This window comes from Dryobates pubescens, chromosome 5 (genome assembly GCF_014839835.1).
Source record: "Dryobates pubescens isolate bDryPub1 chromosome 5, bDryPub1.pri, whole genome shotgun sequence".
Taxonomy (NCBI): domain Eukaryota; kingdom Metazoa; phylum Chordata; class Aves; order Piciformes; family Picidae; genus Dryobates; species Dryobates pubescens.
The window spans coordinates 18,254,956-18,277,172 of record NC_071616.1 but is presented as its reverse complement, the minus strand read 5'-3'; the positions used below and the strand labels follow the sequence as shown (position 1 = coordinate 18,277,172).

The following is a 22,217-nucleotide window of genomic DNA, read 5'->3' as shown; positions in this document are numbered from 1 at the left end:
GGATGAGATATCCTTGCATTTTCAGGCAATTTGTCTTTATTCCTCGGACTTAGGTATTTTTCATTAGTTAAACAGTGTCCTCTACTGATCTGTCTTTTTAGGAAAGGTCTAGAGAAAATTGTGAGAAGTATATTACACAAAGACCACAAAAATACAGAGTTATTTTATCTATATTCAAAACACCTGCAAGGAAGTAGTTTATATCACTCTCCGTTCACACACACGCCTACCCCCAGCGGTGTGAGATACCTATAGAGGAAGCCTTGAGATGCATAAATCTAAATGTATTATTGTAGCTGGAGCTAGAGTGAGAGTTATACCAAGTTCTGCTGCTGGCTTTGAGTTTTCCAGCAACTGCAAGATTTTAACTGAAGCTCTTTCAGGCCTGTTCGTACTCTGTCTAAACTGCATTTTCATAGAATCAGAGAATCAATAAGGTTGGAAAAGACCTCAAAGATCATCAAGTCCAACCTGTCACCCAAGACCTCATGACTGCTAAACTGTGGCTTCAAGTGCAAAGTCCAATCCCTTTTTTAACACTTCCAGGGACAGTGATTCCACCACCTCCCTGGGCAGCCCATTCCAACGGCTAACAACTCTCTCACTAAAGAACTTTCTCCTCACCTCAAGCCTACACTTCCCCTGGTGCAGTTTGAGACTGTGTCCTCTTGTTCTGTCACAGGTTTTCTGGGAGAAGAGACTAACCCCCACATGGCTGCAACCTCCCTTCAGGTAGTTGTAGAGAGCAATAAGGTCTTGTCCCTTCCAATGTGCTAAGCTAAATGAACCAAATTGTCTGAACCAGATTTATACTACCTAGTTTTAGACACATAACAGAGGCACTTAAGTGAGGTTAATCACTTTAAGACTTCTCCTCCACATTCAGTACAGAGAGGCACTTTAAGAGGTATTTATGTGCTTTCATGCATCTCTCCTAGGATTTTGTTAGGATCTCAGACTTCTATCTGACCCATTTTGATTGTAGTCCTCAAGTTACTGGATGTATGATTGAGTTTTCCAGTTACTTAGTCTTGTAGCACCTCTCCCTCCACTGTTGTTCTTCCAATTTCAATTTATTTCTGCTTATGCCTGTCACCAGAATAATGCTCCAGTGGAAGCTACCATACCTAGCAATGCAGAGAAAACTCTTTCTCACAGAGGAGAGAATATAAACAGAAAAGTTAATGAATGAATAGTGGCTGGGAAAAAAAGGCATGCTGAACTCCTCCTGGAGGTAGGTAAAACAGCAGCTGTTACAACCCATTCCATCCAGTGTTACATGTTCATGCTGTACGTAATCAGAGGAAACTCATACCTAAGTAACCAAAAGGACCAAGTTTTTGTAAACTATTAAACATGATATCAGGTTTAAAGATTCCCAGTACCAAAATACCTCTGTTCTTGAAGACATTCAAAAGCCATTTTGACACAGCACTGAGCAACATGCTCTAAGTTGTCCTGCTTTAGCACGGTGGGTGGACAAGATAACCTGCAGAGGTTTCTTCCAACCTCAACCATTCTGTGACTCTATGATTTCCCTTACAAATACATAACAATTTGAAAGCAATTACCTATTTTAGAGTACATTTTGTGTTTTAAATGTGGATTGCTCTCAGTTTGCTCTGATTGTTTATCTCAGAGTGGTCCAAGTAGACTTTATGTGGTTTAAAAATCACTGATCTTCATTTTACTTCCATTACAAGATTGAACACCTTGACGAAGAGCTTTTGCAGACTGAAAACCAAGTCAAAGTCCTGAGTGAAGAAGCAATTAAGAAGGAAAAACATTTCAATACTTATAATGAGGATTTTCCTAACAAATTACACTGTCTGGAGGTAAGTTTTATCATTCTTTGTGTTAACCTTGGGAAGATTTCTGATGGACAAATCAGTAGTGTTTGTTGTACCTTGTTACAACTACGTTCAGCAGAGCTACACTCAAATATGACCCACCTGTCAGTAATTGTGTCAAGAAATCTCTCTACTTTTCAGGTTTGAGTTTTGGGTTTTCATTATGGTCAAAGGCACTTAAGACTCTCAGATCTCAATCTGAGAGTCTCAGTTCTCAATCTGACACTGGAATTAGTACGCAACCATATATCTATATGTACTTATACATATACACGTGCATATGGGCATCTATGTCAAAAGGATATAGTGAAGGTATATCCCTCAGAAGGGATGCTTCCTAGTTTAAAATAAAAATATGTGCAGGACCACATTCAGTCCTGAAATGTGTCCAGTTGAGCTTTGTAGTGAGCCTCCCAATGTGTGACCTGTTCCTGTAGAATTTGTTTCATAATTTTCCAGTAAACAGGCCATCGTTTGTGGAAATATGACAGCTTGACTTCAGACACTTGTCAAATTCTCCTCTGAGTTGTTGTTGCAAATCTACTGGAGTGACTGATGGTCTACAAGACATAACCCAAGGCTACTTAGTGTCAGAGTATTTTATAACACTGATGAGCTTTCTTTCCAAAAAGAAAGTAGGACACTGAAATGCTGATTATGAACTGTGCAGAGCTTTCAAAGATTTTGAGAACTTCTCCAGTCTTTGGTATATAGCATATGCTCTGTCCTCAGGGAAACTAACTGACTCTTGGTCAACAATCTGGCTTGAGATAAGATAAATCAAATGCCAGGAGCATAGGAAATATCCTCTTGGCATATCTGACCTTAGAAAGGTAATTTTACAGAAAGCCTTGAGGACCTCTCTCATTTTGCTATCTGAGAGGTTATGCTCCCATGCCACACAATACAGTTATGGTCATGCAACTGCTCAAGCTTCCCTAAAAGTTAGGGCTGAAATTGTCAGTGCTAAATAAATTCTCAGACTCCTCGAGGTAAGGCTTGATGGGATGCTGAGCAACTCAGGGATGTCCCTGCTCACTGCAGGGAGATTGAATTAGATGACCGCTAAAGGTGCTTTCCAACCCAGTGCATACTATGATTCTGATTCTATGATTCTGTGATTCTCTTTCTGGCATTGAGCTATGCAGAATATAAAAAGAGATACTAAATACACCTTGACACTCTCTCTGTCTTTTCTTCAATATGAGGTTTCCCCTCATATGCTATGGCACTTAGGAAACTGTTCCCAGAGGGCTGCTCTTTCCTTTGCAAACTGGACAAAGCCAGGTTAAAAAGTAATTGTAATTAGTTATTTGCATTTAGTGTCACACTAACATTTTGTCTTAACTGTTTCCCTACTATGCTTTAATTTCCTACCATGCTTTAATTTCCTACCATTTTGATTAAACTATTTAAACTGCCTTTCTCCCCTCACCCCCTTTTTGCTTTTGGTGCTTTCAGTACTTCCTTGCACTTGCTTGTCAGTGTTTTCATCTGTAAAATAATTCTGCCTGAATGCTGTGTCATGGAGGTGGTCTGTGGAGGGGAACAATTCCTTTGTAAGATTTGTGTCAGATCAGGTTCATTCTGCTTTGTCTGGAGCATAATGGTGATACATGTTATCAAAACAGTCCATAGAAATGAAACTCAAATCACCTTTCTTTCTCTGCCCTCTTCACACATCTGGTTCTGCCACGGGAGCTGTTTTGTCTGTTGTCCATATTTTCAGGCTTTTGCACTCTTTTTACCCATTCTCCTACAGTTCTTAAAAAAAACCCAAAAACACACCACCACCAAGAACACAAAAAACCAACCCACCCACACATGCACAAAAACCCAACAACAAACAAACAACAACAACAAAACCCCACACAACTCAGCTCATAAGCATATCCAAACATCTAAGCTTTCAGGTTTTGTGATATTTCTAGTCTTTGATCACTGAAATGGATGTGACTTACCTGACTTCAGAGTTTCAGAGCTGAACAAAAGCATGGAGTGCTTTGACATTAATGTCCTTTAAAGAAGTGAGGTCAGAGCCCTGGTGTTACTTCATATCCTGGGCTCAGATTAATTTCCTTCCATGGCTTTATTTCCTCGATATCATCTTATCTCTCTTCATATTGTTCTTCAAGTCTCCCAGTCTGTATAGGCTGTTCCTGTTCTCCCTTTCTGGGTTTTTATTTGTTGCAGCAAAAGAAATGTATTTTTCCACTAAAAAGTCATTTAACTCATGACCTGTGTTCCTTGGTCTGAACCAAGATGAGATTTCACTATGATGAGAGCTGCACATACATAGAAATAGATATTTCTTTCTCCACTGCCTGTGTGTGTGAGTGGAAGGAATGAGACAGAGGAAAATTTAAAAGTACATTAAAATGCCATTTGTAATGGCATTTAGGTGGTGACCTGATCATAGGATGTTAGGGGTTGGAAGGGACCTTCAAAGATCATCAAGTCCAACACCCCTGCCAGAGCAGGACCACCTCTTCTTCTTCATGTTGATGCAACAGAAGGCAAAGATTCTCAGACTGGTAGGGTTTGCTAAGCCTTGTTTTAGGGGGACATACAGATCAGATCCAGGAGTCACATTTGTATTGAAAAAATCTGCTTATGACTGGGCATGGAGCAACAACCTGAGACAGGTCAAGCCACACAATGATATGCTGATAGGGAAAGACAAATGGAATAACATGCAAGCCCTCCATCTTTGTAGTAAGGCAAATACTGAAGTTTGTTTTGATTCACTAATGGGTCAGCAGAATCAAACATCCAATGTACTAATGCCAGTGTCAGAAAAGTAACATCTCAAGCAAGGATTGTGAAGGAACTGTACATAGAGGACTCGGGTGCCTTCAGATCATCACTCATTAGAATACATAGAATATATAGAATACATAGAATAAACCAGGTTGGAAGAGACCTTCAAGATCATCACGTCCAACCCATCAACCAATCCAACACCACCCAAACAACTAACCCACAGCACCAAGCACCCCATCAAGTCTTCTCCTGAAAACCTCCAGTGATGGCGACTCCACCACCTCCCCAGGCAGCCCATTCCAATGTGCAATCACTCTTTCTGTATAGAACTTTTTCCTAACATCTAGCCTGAACCTCCCCTGGCGCAGCCTGAGATTAGACTCAGATATGAAATTCTCCTTCAGGTAGCTGTGTGTATGAAGCCACTTCATAGCTATTCATGATTGTAAGTACACATCAAGAACCGGGAAGTGAAACTCAAATCGACTGCCATTCCCAAAATAGCCATACTGGTTAAGACAAAATATTGGTCCTATAAGGATCCTGTCTTCTGCAGTGATCAATAGTCCTGCTTGGAGAAGTAATGTAAGAACAGCCAAATATAGAATGACCCTTCTCTTGTGTAATTTCTGTGACAAATGAAGTGTCAGGAACTTCTTTGACTGGAGATGGCATCTGCATTTAATGGCTTTGGATGGAATTCTATGCTGTGCTTGATATTCAGCGCAATATTCTCCTGTCACTGACCAATTCTTTTAGTTCACATATGCATCTATTCTCCAGAACAACCTCTAATATATAATTTATTTAATAAGGACAATAATTTTCATTTTAAACTCCAGATTTTACTGGCACCTCGCAGTTCTGTGTTATGAGAAATAGTGAATAACTGTTGTCTTCTCATCTTCCTCAGCAAAGATGTGTGTTTTACACACCTTTATTGTGTGTCTCTTCAGCTGACTCTTTTCCAGGCTGAAGAATCTGAGGAATTGCTGCTAGGGCAACAGCTAGCAGGTGGTAAGCAATGGTATTGTGGATCACTTGTCCTTTCTTGGGTTTTATTTCTCTCTCTTTTTGTTATGTTCCATTTCACAACAAGTATTATTTTAATGTTTTATTATTACAGTTAATATTATTAACACATTTTAGTTTGGTTGTTAAACTGTTCTTATCTTGCACAAATGTTAATATTTTTTTTCTCTGATTCTTCTTCTCATCCCACTGGGAGAGGGGAGGAGTGGGCAAGTGGCTACATGGTGTTCAGTTATTGGCTGAGGCTAAAGCACGACACAGCAAAAATAGTAAAACCCTGGAATCAGATGTCTGAGACGTGGTATCTCTGCCACTAGGGTTTTTAAGGACAAATCAAACATCTGTCATGGGTACTTAGGTCTAATTGATTCTCCTGTACAGCAAAAAGATGGACTAAAATGACCTTCTGGGGATCATTTCCAGTATTGTTTTACCCATTTTTGGGGGGTGCTTTTTAGTTGTTTGGGGGTATCTGGGTTTGTGTTTTGTTTTGTTTTGTTTGTTTTTCTGTTGCTTGTTTGTTTCACTTTGGTTTGGTTTTGGTTTTGCTTGCGGTGGGGTTTTTTCCTTTCCCCTCTGGATATGTTGAGCTATTAATGCATTAAACACTGCTTAGACTATTGATTAATATTTAATTTCATTACAGAATGACATCAAATCTGCAAGTGTAAAATCTGCTTTAAAAAGAACAAGAATTAAACACAAGCAGGTTAAGAAAAAGAAGACAAGCACACAAAATATGAAGAACTGAAGAAATAATTTTTAAGTACTGAGTAGCTCCTCTGCACAGTGGGGCTTTTTATTGCTGTTTCCAAGAGCAGCCTGCCACAGCCCTTTGTCTGCCTATGGCACAGATGATCTATGAAAAGGGATACAACTGGGATGTGGACATGGCCATAACATAAACATGAAGTAATTTTTAGAAATGCCAGGCTAGTTAAACAGGTTGGTTACTGGCAAGACCTAGGCATATTTATAACAGCTTCAATTAATGCTCACTTTCTAAAAACCCTTCCCTTGCTTTGCAGAAAAGAAAGATGAAGAGGTACAAGTCAAAAGAACCATCCAGCAGTCAATCAAAAACTACTGGGAAGCTCAAGGAGGACACGGTAATAGCATAAAGCTTAGCAGTACTGCTTTTGCAGAGATTCCACCACCACCTTTATGCCTTTCTGTAAAGACCAGGGACACATGGATGCTGGGACTGGAGAAAACAGGCAGGGGCTGGGGACATACCTTCTCCTTTGTTGCTGTGCTTCCTACTGGTGATGTCCCAGACCTCAGCTCAGCCTGTATCTCCACATTTATATTGAGATGCCTCTGGGCCTGATTTTGTGTTCCTTAGGCACAGAAGCAAGTCAAATCCAAGCTGGTGAACTAAGGACACTTGAGAACCTGCTTCTATTCAGATGCCTGCTACAGCTAGAGCAGAAAAGTCTTCCATCTCAATAACATGTATTTGAAAAATCCTTCTATGTCCTTGTCTCTTCTCCTGTATTTCTCATCTCTGATTCAGCCATTCAATCAGCACCAGTATGAGGAAGGAGAAAAATTCAAAGCTGTGAGGGTAATTTCAGCAGTTCAAAATGTTTGAGGCATAGAGAATGTACCTCTCCTGGCCAGTGTCCATGCAGAGCTCACTCAGTGACTCTGCCTGTCAGCCACCCTAGGAGCTGACACAGCTGGTGAGTGCAGTAGGCACAGTGCACATCAGACCTGATGTACCCACACTGGCCAGTTTTATGGTCCACATACAACCAGTATGTACCGGGGCCGTCTGCTTAGGGCTGCTGGACATCAGTCAGCCTGGCCAGAGCTTGCATCAGCTGTGCTGTACATCCCAGGGAAACAATCAGATTGCCCTTGCTTTCTGATTCTCTGCCAGAATAAAACTTCTGGGTGTAAAAGGAACAGTCACACTTTCTGCTGTTAATAGGGAGAATTAAAGTATCTTTAGTTACTAAGAAACATAAGACAAGCTTAGTAAACCACAAAAAAAGTCTCTTATGAGACTTATGGTAGACTTGACAATGCTAGGTTAACAGTAGGACTTGATGATCTTAAAGGTCTTTTCCAAAATAAATAGTTCTTTGATTCTATGATTCTGTAACAAAAATCCTTTTTGCTTCATTTAATTATAAATATCTTATATAAAGATCAGTTGGCAGTAAATAGTTTAATTATTAACAGCTGGAGCTGAGGAACAAACTGCAGAGCAAGACTGATGCTGCAGCTGGCCAGCCGAAACGTCATACAGAGAGTATGAAGCTGCTAGAACAGGACATCTATGAGATCAGCAGAAAACTTGACATTGTGAACACTGAGAACTGCAGATTCAAATTAGTAAGTATATTGAAGCTTGACAGTGTTCCTACTCAGGGTGTTCATTTCTCATTTGTCAGAGCAATAGCTGTGGAAGATGATGAAACATCAACAGCACAGGGCAAATGTGGCCTTATAAATGAGTGTGTGGGGCTGCACTTAACCTGGAAGGAAACAAAAGAGGACTATCCAAGGGCTATGCACCTCCCTGGGGCATAATCAATATCTTATATCTGCTGTATTCAGTCAGGGGTTGTAGGAAAAGGCCTTCCTGACATGAGATGAATGTGAGGTGTAGAGCAGGCCTGTGCAATTTGGAATATATGGTTTTGAAAATGTTCTGTATGCCATTCAGCCTTTCAGGTCTCAGAGTAGTAGAATTTCCTTCCCTCTAGAATACAAGAAACAGAAGTGGTCTCATTGCCAGCTGTTACCAGGATGCCATCCAGACCTGAACCCACAGTTGTGCAGCCCTCTGAGATGATTTGATCCCTGGGCACTGTTTTCTGCTTGAGCTTGCGTGTGCTAGCCCTGCAGATGCTAGGTACCAGCAACTCTGCAGCTCTTTGTTTCCCTTATGGAACCAAAGGCTTGGGAAGCAAACTCTTGGCCATGCCAAAAACATCCATCTCCCTATGTTCAAATCACTGACAGAGGCCAAGAAGCTCTGATTTTTCTCATGCCTCCACTGCACCAGGGAATGTTGTTTAGTGTGCCTGACCTGGGACACTTAACACATTTCAGCCACACCTGAGACAAGCTGAGTGCAGGTAGAATTGATCCAACATGAATGAGGCCATCCTGTTTTGGAGTGAACAGATGAGGAAGAGTTTCTCTGCTTGCACACAACCTGTGCTGCTCTGGCTGCTGTGAGCATTCCCAGCCATGTTATTTGGTAGCACAGGTGCAGCTGGCTTGTGTTGATTTGGGGAGCTATCAAAATTTGTTCAACACGATGAGATGGATACTGTTGTTGAAAGAAAGTGTGTTCACAGGAATACATTAACCTTTGTGTTTCCATAAGCTAAAACTCAATTTCTTCTTCCTGATCTCTGTAGAAACAGTGAAACAGTTTGGCAATTACTTAGGAAATTGTGGAAAAAATGTAGTAGTGATTTTTTTTTTTTCCCACAGTGCAATGCACAGATGAAAGAAGGTATTTTTGTTCTGGATTCTGAAGCAAAAACCCACAAGTCAGCAACAGTCAGAATCCTGACTGATCTAGCAGCACATCATGGTAACATGTTAATAAGTATTTCAAAACAAAAAGTGACTTCTTTTATTTCAAAGAATACCTCTTAGTCCTTGTGTCTCTTTTTGGCACAGCAGTCTACCAGATTGTAACTGTTGACTGTCTCACAGATCTTCTTCTGAAGAAGTGGCCAGAGGAGAGCTTTATTCAAAAGGTGAATTTCAATTTTCTACTGTATTGGTTTGCAGAAATACATTTTGCTTATCGTGTGAAAAGTAAAATTGCATTTTGCAAATAGGGCACTAAAATTTTTGCAGTCATGCAGGGCCAAAGTATTAAATCTCTGTTTTCCACCCAGTGTAAAAGTCCTGGCTGTAAAAATACTTCTCCCCGATAGTTCCTTTTGCTGGTCTTGTAGTCAAACCTTTCCTATACCTGTACCTAACAATATTCTTGCTATTCTTCATTCAGCTATTCAGCCCTGTAATATTTTTCAGTTGGGGATAGCCTTCATTTTGAACAGGAGTTAAACCAAACTAGCATGTAAGAAAGTTTTTTTCATCAGTTATTCTGATAAGAAAGGCCAACTTCCCTGGGTTTATGTGAGGGCTGGGTAATGAATGGCAAACTTCCGACACAGCTACAGGTCTGATGGCCTGTCAAGCTGTGGGAAAAATAAACTCAACAAAGCAAGGCTCTTAACATTTTGTGCAGTGTTTTGCCTGTTCTCTTTTTCTTTCTCTCTTTTTTTTTTTTAAACTTTAAAGGAAAAAAAATTCTACCCTGTGTCATTACAGCAATCTCTGAAGAATGAGCAAGAATTACTGAGTGCAGTGACAGCTCTAACAACATAAATTCGAAACTACAGGGAAAAAAAAAATCAGTGATATTAACATAAGGCTACAAAATAAGCTGGAAGGACTGAATTCTCTGCTGGACAAAAAAAATCCAGAATGGATAATCCCCATAAGACACACTGAACTTTTCCTTTTCAGCCCTTTATTTAAAAAATTCCCAGAGTATGGTAACACTTAGCAGTTTGTGATGAAACACAAGTAGTACAGCCATCATTCTGCTGCACATGGAGACCTAGTGGTCAGGACACTGAGGCAGGCTTTATAACACAGCCTGGATATTTTCATCTGTAATTTACACTTTCTAAAAACTTGTGATAACAACATCGAAGGAGCTGCAAAACAGCCTGAGCATAGCTGATCATTCCAGAACTATGTTTGCTTTTCCATCAAGTACAAACAAAAGTAACAGACCCCAACTGACACAGCTTGTGGTTGTGTGATTCTCAGAGTGGGACTAACTGGTTAATTAGTGTCTATCTTCTCTAGAACTTTACATGTGGGCAACTGGTACTGCTGTTTCAGCAACAGGAAACCAGGAAGACGAATGATGAATTTATAGAGGGAAGGACTGTCCCTGGAAGGAAGTCAAGCAGGGATGGGAAGGATGGTGAACACGTATCAGAAGACAGTCCTGCTTCATCTGAAGGCCAGCACCACAGGTCAATTGTACAAGGCAGGTTTCTTCACAAGAAGCCTGCACAAAAACATCATTTGGTGATTCCAAACCACATGTACCTATTTAGTGGCATCTGACTCTGCCTGCCATTACTTTGGTGATTTATCCTAGTGAGAGAAGGCGATATACAGAGTTCAATTAATTTGTAGTTTGCATTCCAGGTTTAGCTGAAGGCTAAAGCTCTGCAGCCCAGCAGGAAGGTCAGTGTTCAGGTGTGCCATGTGAGGTCCTTGGGGTGCACTGCTTTCTTCTAAACTGCTATAAACAGTCCCTCATTCTGCAGCCTTCAAAATTAACATGATTCCCTAGACCTAACAGAAGTTGTGCTCTTTACTACAGTTAATATTCTCTGAGAGTTGATGTTACTTTGCTTTTTAAAAAAATAAGATATAGCCTAACATTTAAACCCAATACATGCAGTCCAGATACAGAAATGCACCCACAAGTGTATGGGCCCTAGCACCACACCTTTGCAGGTGGCTTTTCCTGCACAGTGCTGCCCTAGGTGCCCGCATGCTTACTGCTCCTGAGCTAGTGTGGCAGCTGTGCAAATACAGACACAAAACTGTGTTTAGGGCATTTTAAAGACAAATATGCCTATGACTATGGAAATGGTATTTTAACATAAGTTTTAAAACCCATACTAGTAGAACTGTCCTCTAGATTAACATGGCTGCAAATTACATATTGTACATAGTAGTATAGACAGCATTTGATTTCCTTAAGGAGATCAATTACTTCCTTATCCCTAAAATAACCCTCACTTCTGTGTGCAAGCCCTAGTTTGCTTCTAAAAACAGTGTGCAAGCAGTGAACGTGTCAACTGGTATCTCACATTAAAAGTTCTAAAGCAAAGGCACATCAGATGCACTGAAATGAAACCACTGTGGAGAAAGAGGAGAGCGACACCTTGAGGCAGCCTGGCTAGCATGACATCCCCCAAAATTCCTGAGCTGCCGGCAGGCCAGAGCTTAGCTGTGGTGATCAGTCAAAGAACAAAGTGTGACTAGTGCCTTTTTAAATACTGAAATACAGTTATTTGCCCTGCAACAGTCAATAATCCATACAGTAGGGAATATTTAAGCTGAAAAGAATGTTCTCTTACTCTTCTTTCTGTGTTTAAACCTTTAGCACTGCTCTGCATTTTCTATTTGACCCTCAGTAGTAGTTACTGGTGACATATACAGGACACAAGCCTTGGGTGTCTTCCAGTACAAGAGAGAGAAGAACCTGTCAGTAGATATTTGGCTTCAGCAAGGATTGAAAGGTCACTTCCAGCCAGCCTCAGAAGTTTTGGCATTTTTTGTCGAAGTGTTCACACACCTTGATTAATGTGGAGCAGAGACAACAGTATCTCCTGAAGGAGATGAGGGATCTCCAATTGTTTTTATTAAATCTGTGCTGGTTTGTACTTGAGTTGCTCCAGCAGTTTCTATTATTGCAGTGATACTGCATAAAGAGCTGTACTCTTCTCAGCTGATAAAACTCCAGTCTGACCACTGCTGTTGCTGTAGTACAGGTACAGCTGTGGCCAGACAGCACGGGTTGGGAGCTGTCGGCACCACTGATGAAACAGGCCTGAAGCCTCCCCACAGGAGGAATCTGAGGTGACTGCTGAAAGGCACCAAGAACACTTCTCCTATACATAGTTAACAGGTGCTTCACAGGCACATGGTTTGCTAACAACTACCAGGAAAAGAACATCTATAATCTGATTTTAGATGGAAATTTATAGTCAAGGTATAAGAAAATAGATGTAATGGGAAGGATATTATTGCTTAATCATCACCAGAAAGAAATCTCAATACACAAAGTACATGGACCATAAACTGTATGTTGGAAAACTTCACAACACATTTCATCCCCTTCTACCTAGCAGTCAGGCTAAAGGTTCAGGAGGAACCATGCTCAACATGTTTTATTTTTTGATGGAAGAGGAGACTTTCTTTCTCCTGGTGGGCAACGGAAGCTAGCCTATCTGACGAGAAAAGCAAGCTCAGTGGTATATTCAAGCTCTATTTGTTTTATTGAAAGCCTATGGAAAACCTGGCTCTATTGTTTCAGTCAAACAACACCTAAAATACTGCATTAGGAAATAAACCTGCACAAGCAAATGGCTGTACTAGAGTGTCACAAGCTTTTTATATAGATACAAACATGTTCCCTTTGATCTGCACCAGATATCAACAGAGAACATAAAGTGCAGCTTTTTAATATTACACAGTCTCTCTCAGAGGTGTTTCACATACAAGTCTTGTACATAAATAACTTCTTTCAAACAGAAGTTTTACAAACACTACAATTGTTTGATCCAGATCATTAGGACAGCATTGTTGGCACAGGCTCCTTTTAATGTCCATTCCCACCTTCTGAGAGTATGCGTGATGGCTCGGTGTACTTTGCTGTCAGGAGGTAGAAGAGGGCAGGTGCAGGTACCAAGGCAAGCAATGGCAGGTCCTGCTCCAGCTTATCCAGTTTGGAAATGGAGATGATTCCATAGGCATGGAGTAACCAGTGGCTGAAGAGGACAACAAGCCTTTTCTTCCTGACAAGAAGATCCTTGAAAGACTGGAAAATTGAACATAGTACCCTGTTAGCATTCAGCCTTCTACCTAGTACCCAATGTTTAAGAGAAGTTCTAGGTATCACACAGAGACTGCATGAAGCCTCCTGTGTTTCTGCCCTTTCTCAGTGCACCACAGGAGGGATGTCTGGCAGAAGCTTCCTCCAGATAAGAGAAGGCAAGGCTTAAATGAAGAATGCACTGCTGAGAAAAGGAAAGAGACACAGAACACGTTTACTTACCTCCACTTCAGAAGCAGACATGTAGATGGCCAGTGTAACCAGAGACAACACCAGTATGATGTATGGGAAGGCATAATCTAAAGGCAACATTGAACACCTTAGCAGGATAAAGACTGCATGGCACACACTTCAGCAGAGAGAAATTTTCCATATATAACCATGGGTGTGAACTAAACTGAGCTACTACAGCCTGCCTTTTATCATTACATCAAACATGATCAGCAATGAGAGTCAGCTAAGCACAACTACTCACCACTTCCATCTCAGGTTTTCAAGCTATTTCCAGTATTTCTACGTGGAATTACTGAATGTTTAAGTCACTAATTAGAAAAGAGGATGAATAAAGCACTCAGGCTGAGTGGGGATTTTGTGGCACCTGTCCCCTTCACATGGCAAGTACACTGAAAACTAAAACAAAACCAGATAATCTCCCCAAGCATCCACTTTAATTTCTCTCTGAAATTAGACAAACTGCCTTAGCAGAAGTGGAGTTAACGTCCCCTCTGCTCCCATTTTGTGAATGGGAGTCTCCAGCAGCACGGCAAAGCAATGTAGGTCTGAAGCCAGGCAGCCTTTTCAGGTCAGACTCCTCACGATCACCATAAACAACATCCTTCTTTTCAAAGCAAAAAGAGTGTCATGTCCCTTCCCTCCCTCCCGTAAGTCATTTATTATGAGAGAACTCACAGAGCAGGCCTCCTCCAACAGCTTGGAGCACAGTGAGGATGGGGAAGAAGTACAGGGCTGCATAGATGCTTTTAAATCGATCAGACTTTCCCAAGCCACAGGCAATTTTCTTAACCAGAAAAGGACGAAGCAGCATCATTAACACAAGACAGAAGGCATAATAGATGAACACTATGGTGTACCTGGGGAAAAAAAAAACAACACAAAAGAGAAGTTCCTTAAAATGTGCAGTTTTCTCCTGCAGACTCTATTCAGAATGAGGAAATTCAGGATGAGTCAGTTAAGTCTAAAAAGTTAACAACCAAACAATGTACACTCAAAGCAATGGGCTCACTTTTGCTAGAGGAAATGGTCAAGATCATAGAATTGCATTGGTTGGAAGAGACCTTTAAGACCACCAAGTCCAGCCTTCAAAATAACACCGCCATGGCCATAAAACCATGTCCCAAAGTGCCATGTCCACACTTGAACACCCCCATACTTCTTGGATACCCCCAGAGACAGTGATTCCACCATCTCCTTGGGCAACCTATTGCCATGCCTGACCACTCTTTCCATAACGAGATTTTTCCTAAAATCCAATCTAAACCTCCCCTGGTGCAACTCTGGCCATTTCCTCTCATTCTATCACTTGATACTAGGGGGAAGAGACTGACCCCCACCACACTACAACCTCCTGCAGAAAAAGGGAAGACAAAAAAGAAGTTTGACACTGCATAGTTAAATAGCTTGGACTGTGTCACCTTCTTTGGCAACTCAGAGAGCCATACGGTGTTGCCAAGTGTTTCACGCAGAAAACAGCTCAATGCATGAAAGACTTCAGGGAATGACTACTCATTGGTCTGACTTATATCTGAACAATTCATTTTACACCTTTGAGAAGAGGCACGGACAGAAGCACGGCTGTATAAAACGAAGGGACAGACAGGAGCACAAAAGCCTTTTCACTCACAGGGGATAGACGGCTTCATGGGTACAGTGCACGGTGGTTATGTAGTCAGGACTGGGGTTATAAAGCATCGTGTACCAGTCTGAAAGCTTCTTCACCTTGCAGGAGCGGATATGCAGAGAGCCCACGGGGTCACTGACAAGCAGGGTAACAATGGCTGCAATGCTGCACTCGAACAAGGCCGTGATATGCTGCAACAATGCACTGGAACTGTGGAAGGAGAGAAATTCACTACTATTGTACTACTACAGCTTAAACAAAAAGTTAAGTGCTTGAAGCTGAATATGAGTATCATTTACAATCTCGGGTGATACAGCATGTAAGATGTGATTGAACAACATTCCAGCTTCTTAAATGCAAGCCTGCTGTAACATAAGCATCGTGAGGGACACCAACACTCACACTGTTGCAGTCTCCAAGAAAGCAGCAGTGAGGATAAGACACCACAGATCCCAAAAGGTACAACATTGCTACCTACAACATAAGCAAACTTTTCAAAGCTTCAAGTCCTTGTTAATGATGGCACACATTCATTCATACATTGAACTGTGTCAGTCTCCTGTGTTTTCAGTGTTTAGCGCCCTCCAGAGACACTGCTTCTGAAAAGTTCAAGTCTGGCACCTCATGGCCACATGCCACAGCGGTTTTAAACTCCTTTTTTTACAGAACTTCCTTAATGCACCACTCTGACATAAAGGTGACAACAGTTATGCTTATCAGGACCAACCTCCAGAATTCACATTCCTAAAGAGAAACTTTAAATCCATTTTCTTGTTGTGAGGGTGCAGCACTGGTGACTGGGGCCACTGCAGGTTGATGGTCTAGCCCAGGAGAGAGGGGATGACACCACGTGCTACTACTGAGAAACCAAAACAGCCCAAATTGCCACCACCACATTAAAGACACAGATTATGCCAGAAGGCACTGACTGGCAAGAAGGATCTGCAGGATTCTTCTCTTTGTAAATTACACTCCCTCCAATTGCCCAAAGCTCATGTACTACTGTATCAGTACAATCAACAGCATGAACAACTCAATTTAGTATCTCAGGTTAATCACTCATGCATCTGAGACCTACATTTGTAAATAACTTATCTGAAGAAGGGCTACACAAACCTCTTTTTCCCTGAGTACCACTCAATAAAGAACCAGTGTAAAATGAGTGGTAGCATGGCCATGAATCCAAGGTACAGCCAGTCATAGCGGTCTGGAGATCCCACACATTCCCGGCAGATTTTGTTGTCATCGGTTCTTTGACCTCTAGGGCACACCTGGGAAAAGCAGAGAGTGTATTTACAAACCATCTGAGTACCAAGAACAAATCATTGCAGTTCCTAGAAAACAGCCCCCCTGAAGTAGCAGGGGCAAGAAACATATCGGGGTTTGAGAGATGAAACACCAGCCTCAGCAATTTCTCAGTTTACATCAGCCTTGCTCTCTCTGGTTCTTGCTTTGTAATACAAAGGTGAAGCAAAAGCTTCATACCACATTCCCTTTTCCTCTCCTGCTGTCACATCATTACCCTTTCACCACTAAGCTCATTCACCAGGCTGCTCACTAACACTGACCCTCTGAGTTTCTTGCTTTTTTTTTTCATTTTGCCCTCCCTGGATCTTGCTCTCCTTTAGTAATGCAATAAAATCAGCGGGCAGAGTAATTTCAGCACAGCTCTCCCCACCACCCTGTTGTGTTCCACCTTTTGTAGGCCCTCTGTTCAGATACTGTTTAACACTGAGACTTCTGCACCTCCTTCGGTGAACATTTCATCGAATGGTTTCTGTTTTCGGTAAGGGAGCGCTGCTAAGCCCTTCGCATCATCTGATCCCCACGGCACCTCGGATCCATGCTGCGAGCTTACAGCGTGATCCACATCAGCCTCCGGAGCGCTCCAGCTGTGGACCAGTCCGGGAGGGAGCGCGGCCACCTCCCCTGCCCAGGTCTAGCCCCGCCCTCGCTGCACTTACCCCGCACTCCCCATAGATCTCCAGGGAGCCGTTGATGGACAGGACGGTCCTGCCGCAGTACAGGCCGAGGCAGGCGGGCTGGATGTCCACAGCTGCGGGGAAGAAGCAGCCCACATTACGGCGGCGCTGGGATCCTGCACGGCCCGGTCCGCACATTACGGCTCCCCCGCAGCCGAGATGCATCAAGAGCCACCCCCATCCCGCTCCAGCCCCTCATAACCCACTGCCAGCCCCATCCCGGTACCGGCGAGCCCGGCGCCCCCTGCTCGGCACGCCCCATCCTACCGGAGCGGTACATGCCGGTAACCCAGCAACCGACCTCCCGGCTGCGCCGAGCTACTTCCGGGTACGACAGTTCCGCTTCCGCCGCGGGCCACGCGCCACCACCCAGCGGCGATATGGGCGTGGTCGCACTCAAGAGGTGGGGCTTTCCCGCGCGTGGGCGACGCCGGGGCGGGGCTGCTCCGCCTCGGGGCGCGGCTCGCGCGGGGCCTCCAGCTGTGTACTGCTGCCGTGGCCCGGGCGATGGCGGCGGTGGACGGCGATGGCGATCGCGGCTGTGGCCGTGCGGGACGGCGCCTGCCACCGCACTCTGCCTCGGGCCTGGTTCTGCACACGGTGGAGATGCACACGGGCGGCGAGCCGCTGCGCATCATCCCGCAGCTTGAGGCGGCGGAGGAGGCGGTGGCGGCCCGCGGGCTGTCACTGCTGTCGCTGCGGCGGGAGGTGGCGGCCACACAGGACCACGTGCGGCGGGCGCTGATGCACGAACCGCGGGGCCACGCCGGCATGTACGGGGCGGTGGTGGTGCGCGGCGGCAGGGCCGCCGCCGGTGCCGATCTGGCGGCCCTCTTCCTGCACGGGGCTGGCTACAGCGCAATGTGCGGCCACGCCGTCATGGCCCTCGGCCGCTTCGCTCTCGACTACGGGCTGGTGGTGGCACCCAGCTGCCCCGAGACCGCCGTCCACCTGCTCTGCCCTTGCGGGCCCGTCACTGCCTTCGTGCCGTGGGATGGCCACCGCAGCGGCAACCCAGTCCGCTTCCACAGCGTGCCCGCCTTTGCTGCCGCCACCGGTGGGCACCAAACTGCTGCACTAGCTTTCGGGAAGGATTGGTCATGGCCATGCTGGGGTTGGGGGCTGGTGGCCTGGCAAATCTCTGCCCCAGTTCTCATGTTCCTCAGAGGCTGTCTGGCATGGTGTGTGACATACTGCTCTCTGGCATAGGAGCACTCAAGTCATTTTCCCTGTCCCCCTGCTTTCATGTGGCTGGGTTCCTTCACCTGTGAGCCCATGGCTCCACATGGCATCTCCTTTTCACCACTGCCGTTTTTTTTACCCAGACTTGGCCATTGATGTCCCTGGTCATGGGAAGGTGGTGATTGACATTGGCTATGGTGGCACTTTCTATGCCTTCCTCAGTGCTGAGCAGCTGGGCCTTGATGTGTGCTCTTCAAAGACCAGAGACCTTATCAGTGCAGCAAGCATGGTGACAGAAGTGGTGAAGAAACAGGTATGGTGGAGTGTTGTGGTACCTCAGTGTGTTCCCCTCAGGGTGACTGTGCCAGACCAAGGTCCTTTACTCCCCCAAGACACAGGATGGGAGGGAGGCCTATCTTTCCAGCACCATGTTGAATTTCAGAGCTTCCAGCCTCACAAAGATGTGAGAATGAGCCTGCTTCGCTGTTGCTGTGTCCATCTCCATTACTGGAGAAATAATAATGGCCTTGTCCCTTTCCTCAGGGATTGAGGAATCTGCACAAAATGCTGACAGCATTGCTGACCCTGTCTGTGTTGTTTGCAGTTCAAGCTTCATCACCCTGAAAGTGAAGACCTGGCTTTCCTCTACGGCACCATACTCACAGATGGGAAAGATGCCTTTAGCGAGGAGCCCACCACCAACATTTGTGTGTTTGCAGATGAACAGGTACAGAAATGGGCTCTTCTCAGGCATGAGGCACCACCTTTTTATCTTCATACATCCACTGCAGAGATGAGGAATAGCTCTGCTTCTTTTTGGTTTGGACAGTGAAAATTGCTTCTGCTACACTGCTGTCTCGGAAGATCCGAGGGTCACTTAGCACATGCTGATTTAGGTCCTAGTGCCAGGTATACTTCTGCACATCATCAATGGTGGCATTTTAAAAAAGTTCATATCTATGTGCTTTAGGTAGGAATTTCCCAGGTTTGGGGGCTGAAGCAGGATCCCAACATAGAGCGTGTCCTTGAAGTCCTAATGAAGGGAACAGCTGCTAGGAATAAACAGAGCAAAAGAGAGAATAGAGGGTGTAAACTTCTATCCTTGTCTGCAGTGGATAAAGTCCACATAAATAGGAGAAGTTTTGTTTGGACTTGCCAGCAGTGAAGAGTGTGGAGCATCCTGTGATTTGGACAAATTATCTCAGAAGCTGGCCAGTGCTGTGTGTTTGAAGGGTTTTAAAAACCAGGCTGGCCAGCAGCTCTCTGTAGAGAGAACTGGTCCCACCTTGATGCATTACAATGGGGGAGGTGGCCTCAGCAGCTCTCAGTCCTTTTGCTGTGATGCTGGGAAGTTATCAAGTGCTTCCTAAACAGCCTCAATATTTATTACATCATTCATCTTAACAAGTTTGTCAGAGCTAATCACAACCTAAAACCAGCCCAAACATGCTTATTTTATCTGGATTCTGTACAAAACCCTGGGCTAGAGGGGTTTCCCCAAGTACAGTTAGAAAGGTGGCAAAGAGAACTGAGAGGAACAATATTGTTCTCTATTAAAAACCAAAATACTAGAGATGGTTCATCTCCTCTTCTGAACATAGGTTGATCGAAGTCCAACAGGTTCAGGTGTGACAGCTCGCATCGCCTTGCAGTACCACAAGGGACTCATCCAGCTGAACCAGACCAGAACCTTTCGGAGCAGCACAACAGGGTCTTTGTTCACTGGGAAGGCAGTGAAGGCAAGTGTCTCATGCTAAACTTTCCCTCTGTCTTGAGGACTGATGGAAAAGTGCTGCTGTCTTGGCTCAGTGGAGAAGCAGAAAAACCTGTGTCTGGTGTGTGGAAGGAGGGAGGTGTCTGGGCCCACAAGCCTCACACTTCAAGATTTTTTGTTAGAGCAGCAACAGTAAGACCTTGTTCTGTGGTATGGCTTCCCTGCAAAGCCTCTCTTTGCCGTCAGGAAAGAACTGGGGTGAGAAATACCTACACTGATGATGTAGATAAATCAGTCTGGACCATTCTCAGTGGCAGCAAAGGGTGGATTCCTGGCTTAGTCCCCTGCCCTTGCCAGATGGCATCTGGCAGCACATGGCTGTGAAGGTTTGGACATGCCCCAGGGAGTTCTTTATCTTTGAGTGTAAGCAGCCACCAGCTCATTGGCCTTCTTTGGGGCAAACTCATGGTGTGGCAGTGCAGGATCTCGTGAGCTCAGGGCAGGGGCAGTAGCAGTTGTGCAGGTGTGAAGCTTGTGCAGGTGAGGTGAGGCAGTAAAAGGGCTGCTGCTGACTTTGATATGTACTTGGGCAGGACAGAGCACTTGGGGGTGACTGCATCAGTGCCAGATAGTGATTACATTTCGTGGGGTTGGGAAAGTGAGAACATCCTGTTGCCTCTGTCCTGATCATAATCCCTCTGCAGGAAGCCAGGTTTGGGGACTACAATGCTGTCATCGTTGAAGTCTCAGGAGAAGCCTTTTACACTGGTACAGCTACCTTCACTGTCGAAGAAGAGGACTCACTGAAACATGGCTTTTTATTCAAGTGATCTGAGCCACTGGGCAGTGCAAAGTCTCACTGGTGCTGTGCTTCTCCAGTCCACATGTTTCTCTTCTCCTTTTCCACACAGCTCACTGCAGTATGCCAGAGAGACAGGAACAGCCTTTGGTAGTGTGACAGCATCTGCCTTGTTTGAGATAACAAGCTGTACTCCCCTGTTGTGATTAGCATATTGGGAGTAATGTGATTAGCACATATGGGCTGCTCTGAGAAGCCATAAGGAAATGGACCTGATCTTGGAGAGTTACTTTCAAATTTATGTGCCTTCTCTAGGTCTGCAAGTTACTAATTCGAAATGCAGATTCCTATTAAATGCCAGCTGAAAACACTGACCTTACCCTTGTTTTCACTCACAGTCTCATTTCCAGGACTCTTCCAAGTGTGTCATGGCTGTTGGTTTGAATTACCTGCTGCTCTTCCTTGATGCCTCTGGTTCAGATGGCTGTTCTGCTCCATCTCATGCCTCAGCTTTCCTCATCTGCCCTTTCAGGCCTGTCCAGACAACCTCCTTTCTCACTGCACTTGCTTCCCCTCCTGCATCATGGGGCTGGATACAAGTATTTGCTCAGAACTTCCTACCTCATGTGCACACTACAGAGTTTCCCTAGACTTCTCTTGCTTACCTTGGCTGCAAATACCTTGTGGTTAACTTTCAACAGGGACATCTGTATTCAAAACTCTGAGCCATTATGACCTTTGATTGCAAACTATTTACTGATGATTTTGTCTAGGCCTCGAGGGCAGATTGCACAGCAGAGCACAGTCAGTGCTTGCTTTGCTGAAGTCACACAAGGGATGACTGCTGGTGGAAAAACCAAGCCCTGGCAAGCAGGACTTCAGACCGCTTGTGGCCTGTAATTTCCACTGTGTCTCTGGACAAAAAAGTTTTCATTTATTTAAGACACTCAAGGGAATGTTCCTTGTTAAAATGAGACAGGAAAATAATGAATGTTCCCAATAGCTCATGCAACAGAAGGGAGCAAGTCATACTGGAGAGCCTGGAAAATACTGGCATAGAAGAGCCTGGGAGAAATTTCTTGTGTCAACATGAAAATTGTAATTTTGGAATAGGAAGAAAGAGAAATCCCCTCATTCAGAGAATAGTTGCACTACCAACAGAGTTCTTTTTAGACTGGTACCTGGAGGCCTTGCTCCCAGTTTTCCTGTAACCCTCTGATAAATCCTCTACAGCCTCTGCTCCAAGTGTGCATGACACACACACCATCAACACTTGCAGGATCAAACTTCTTTGTGTGTTTCTGGTGTCTAGGCCAGGTGATCAGCCTCTCATTCTGGCTCCTGGGGAGGAGCTAGGGCAGCAAGCCACGAAGCCCAGCACAGGCAAGTTGGAAGCTCTTCAGCTAT

General features: G+C 44.3%; 2 protein-coding genes across 3 annotated transcripts; one reads left to right on the top strand and one right to left on the bottom strand.

The window, feature by feature from the left end:
• Nucleotides 1-12,666: 12,666 nt before the first annotated feature.
• Nucleotides 12,667-17,464, bottom strand: JKAMP (JNK1/MAPK8 associated membrane protein). Of its 2 annotated transcripts, XM_054161715.1 has the most exons (7): nt 17,383-17,464; nt 17,098-17,189; nt 16,250-16,404; nt 15,137-15,343; nt 14,185-14,366; nt 13,498-13,574; nt 12,667-13,260 (listed from the first exon to the last, which is right to left on the bottom strand). In XM_054161715.1, the coding sequence occupies exons 1-7, from the start codon at nt 17,393-17,395 to the stop codon at nt 13,042-13,044; spliced, it is 945 nt and encodes a 314-aa protein (XP_054017690.1). In that variant the 5' UTR covers nt 17,396-17,464; the 3' UTR covers nt 12,667-13,041. The 2 variants fall into 2 exon arrangements, with proteins under 2 accessions (XP_054017690.1, XP_009902102.2); XM_009903800.2 differs by lacking the exon at nt 17,383-17,464 and having other exon boundaries at nt 17,098-17,362.
• A 145-nt stretch (nt 17,465-17,609) lies between these two features.
• On the top strand, nt 17,610-21,179 carry L3HYPDH (trans-L-3-hydroxyproline dehydratase). Its single transcript, XM_009903985.2, has 5 exons — nt 17,610-18,172; nt 18,441-18,610; nt 18,902-19,024; nt 19,899-20,036; nt 20,716-21,179. Exons 1-5 carry the CDS (start codon nt 17,623-17,625, stop codon nt 20,839-20,841), a joined length of 1,107 nt encoding a protein of 368 aa, XP_009902287.2. The 5' UTR covers nt 17,610-17,622; the 3' UTR covers nt 20,842-21,179.
• The last annotated feature ends 1,038 nt before the right edge of the window (nt 21,180-22,217 follow it).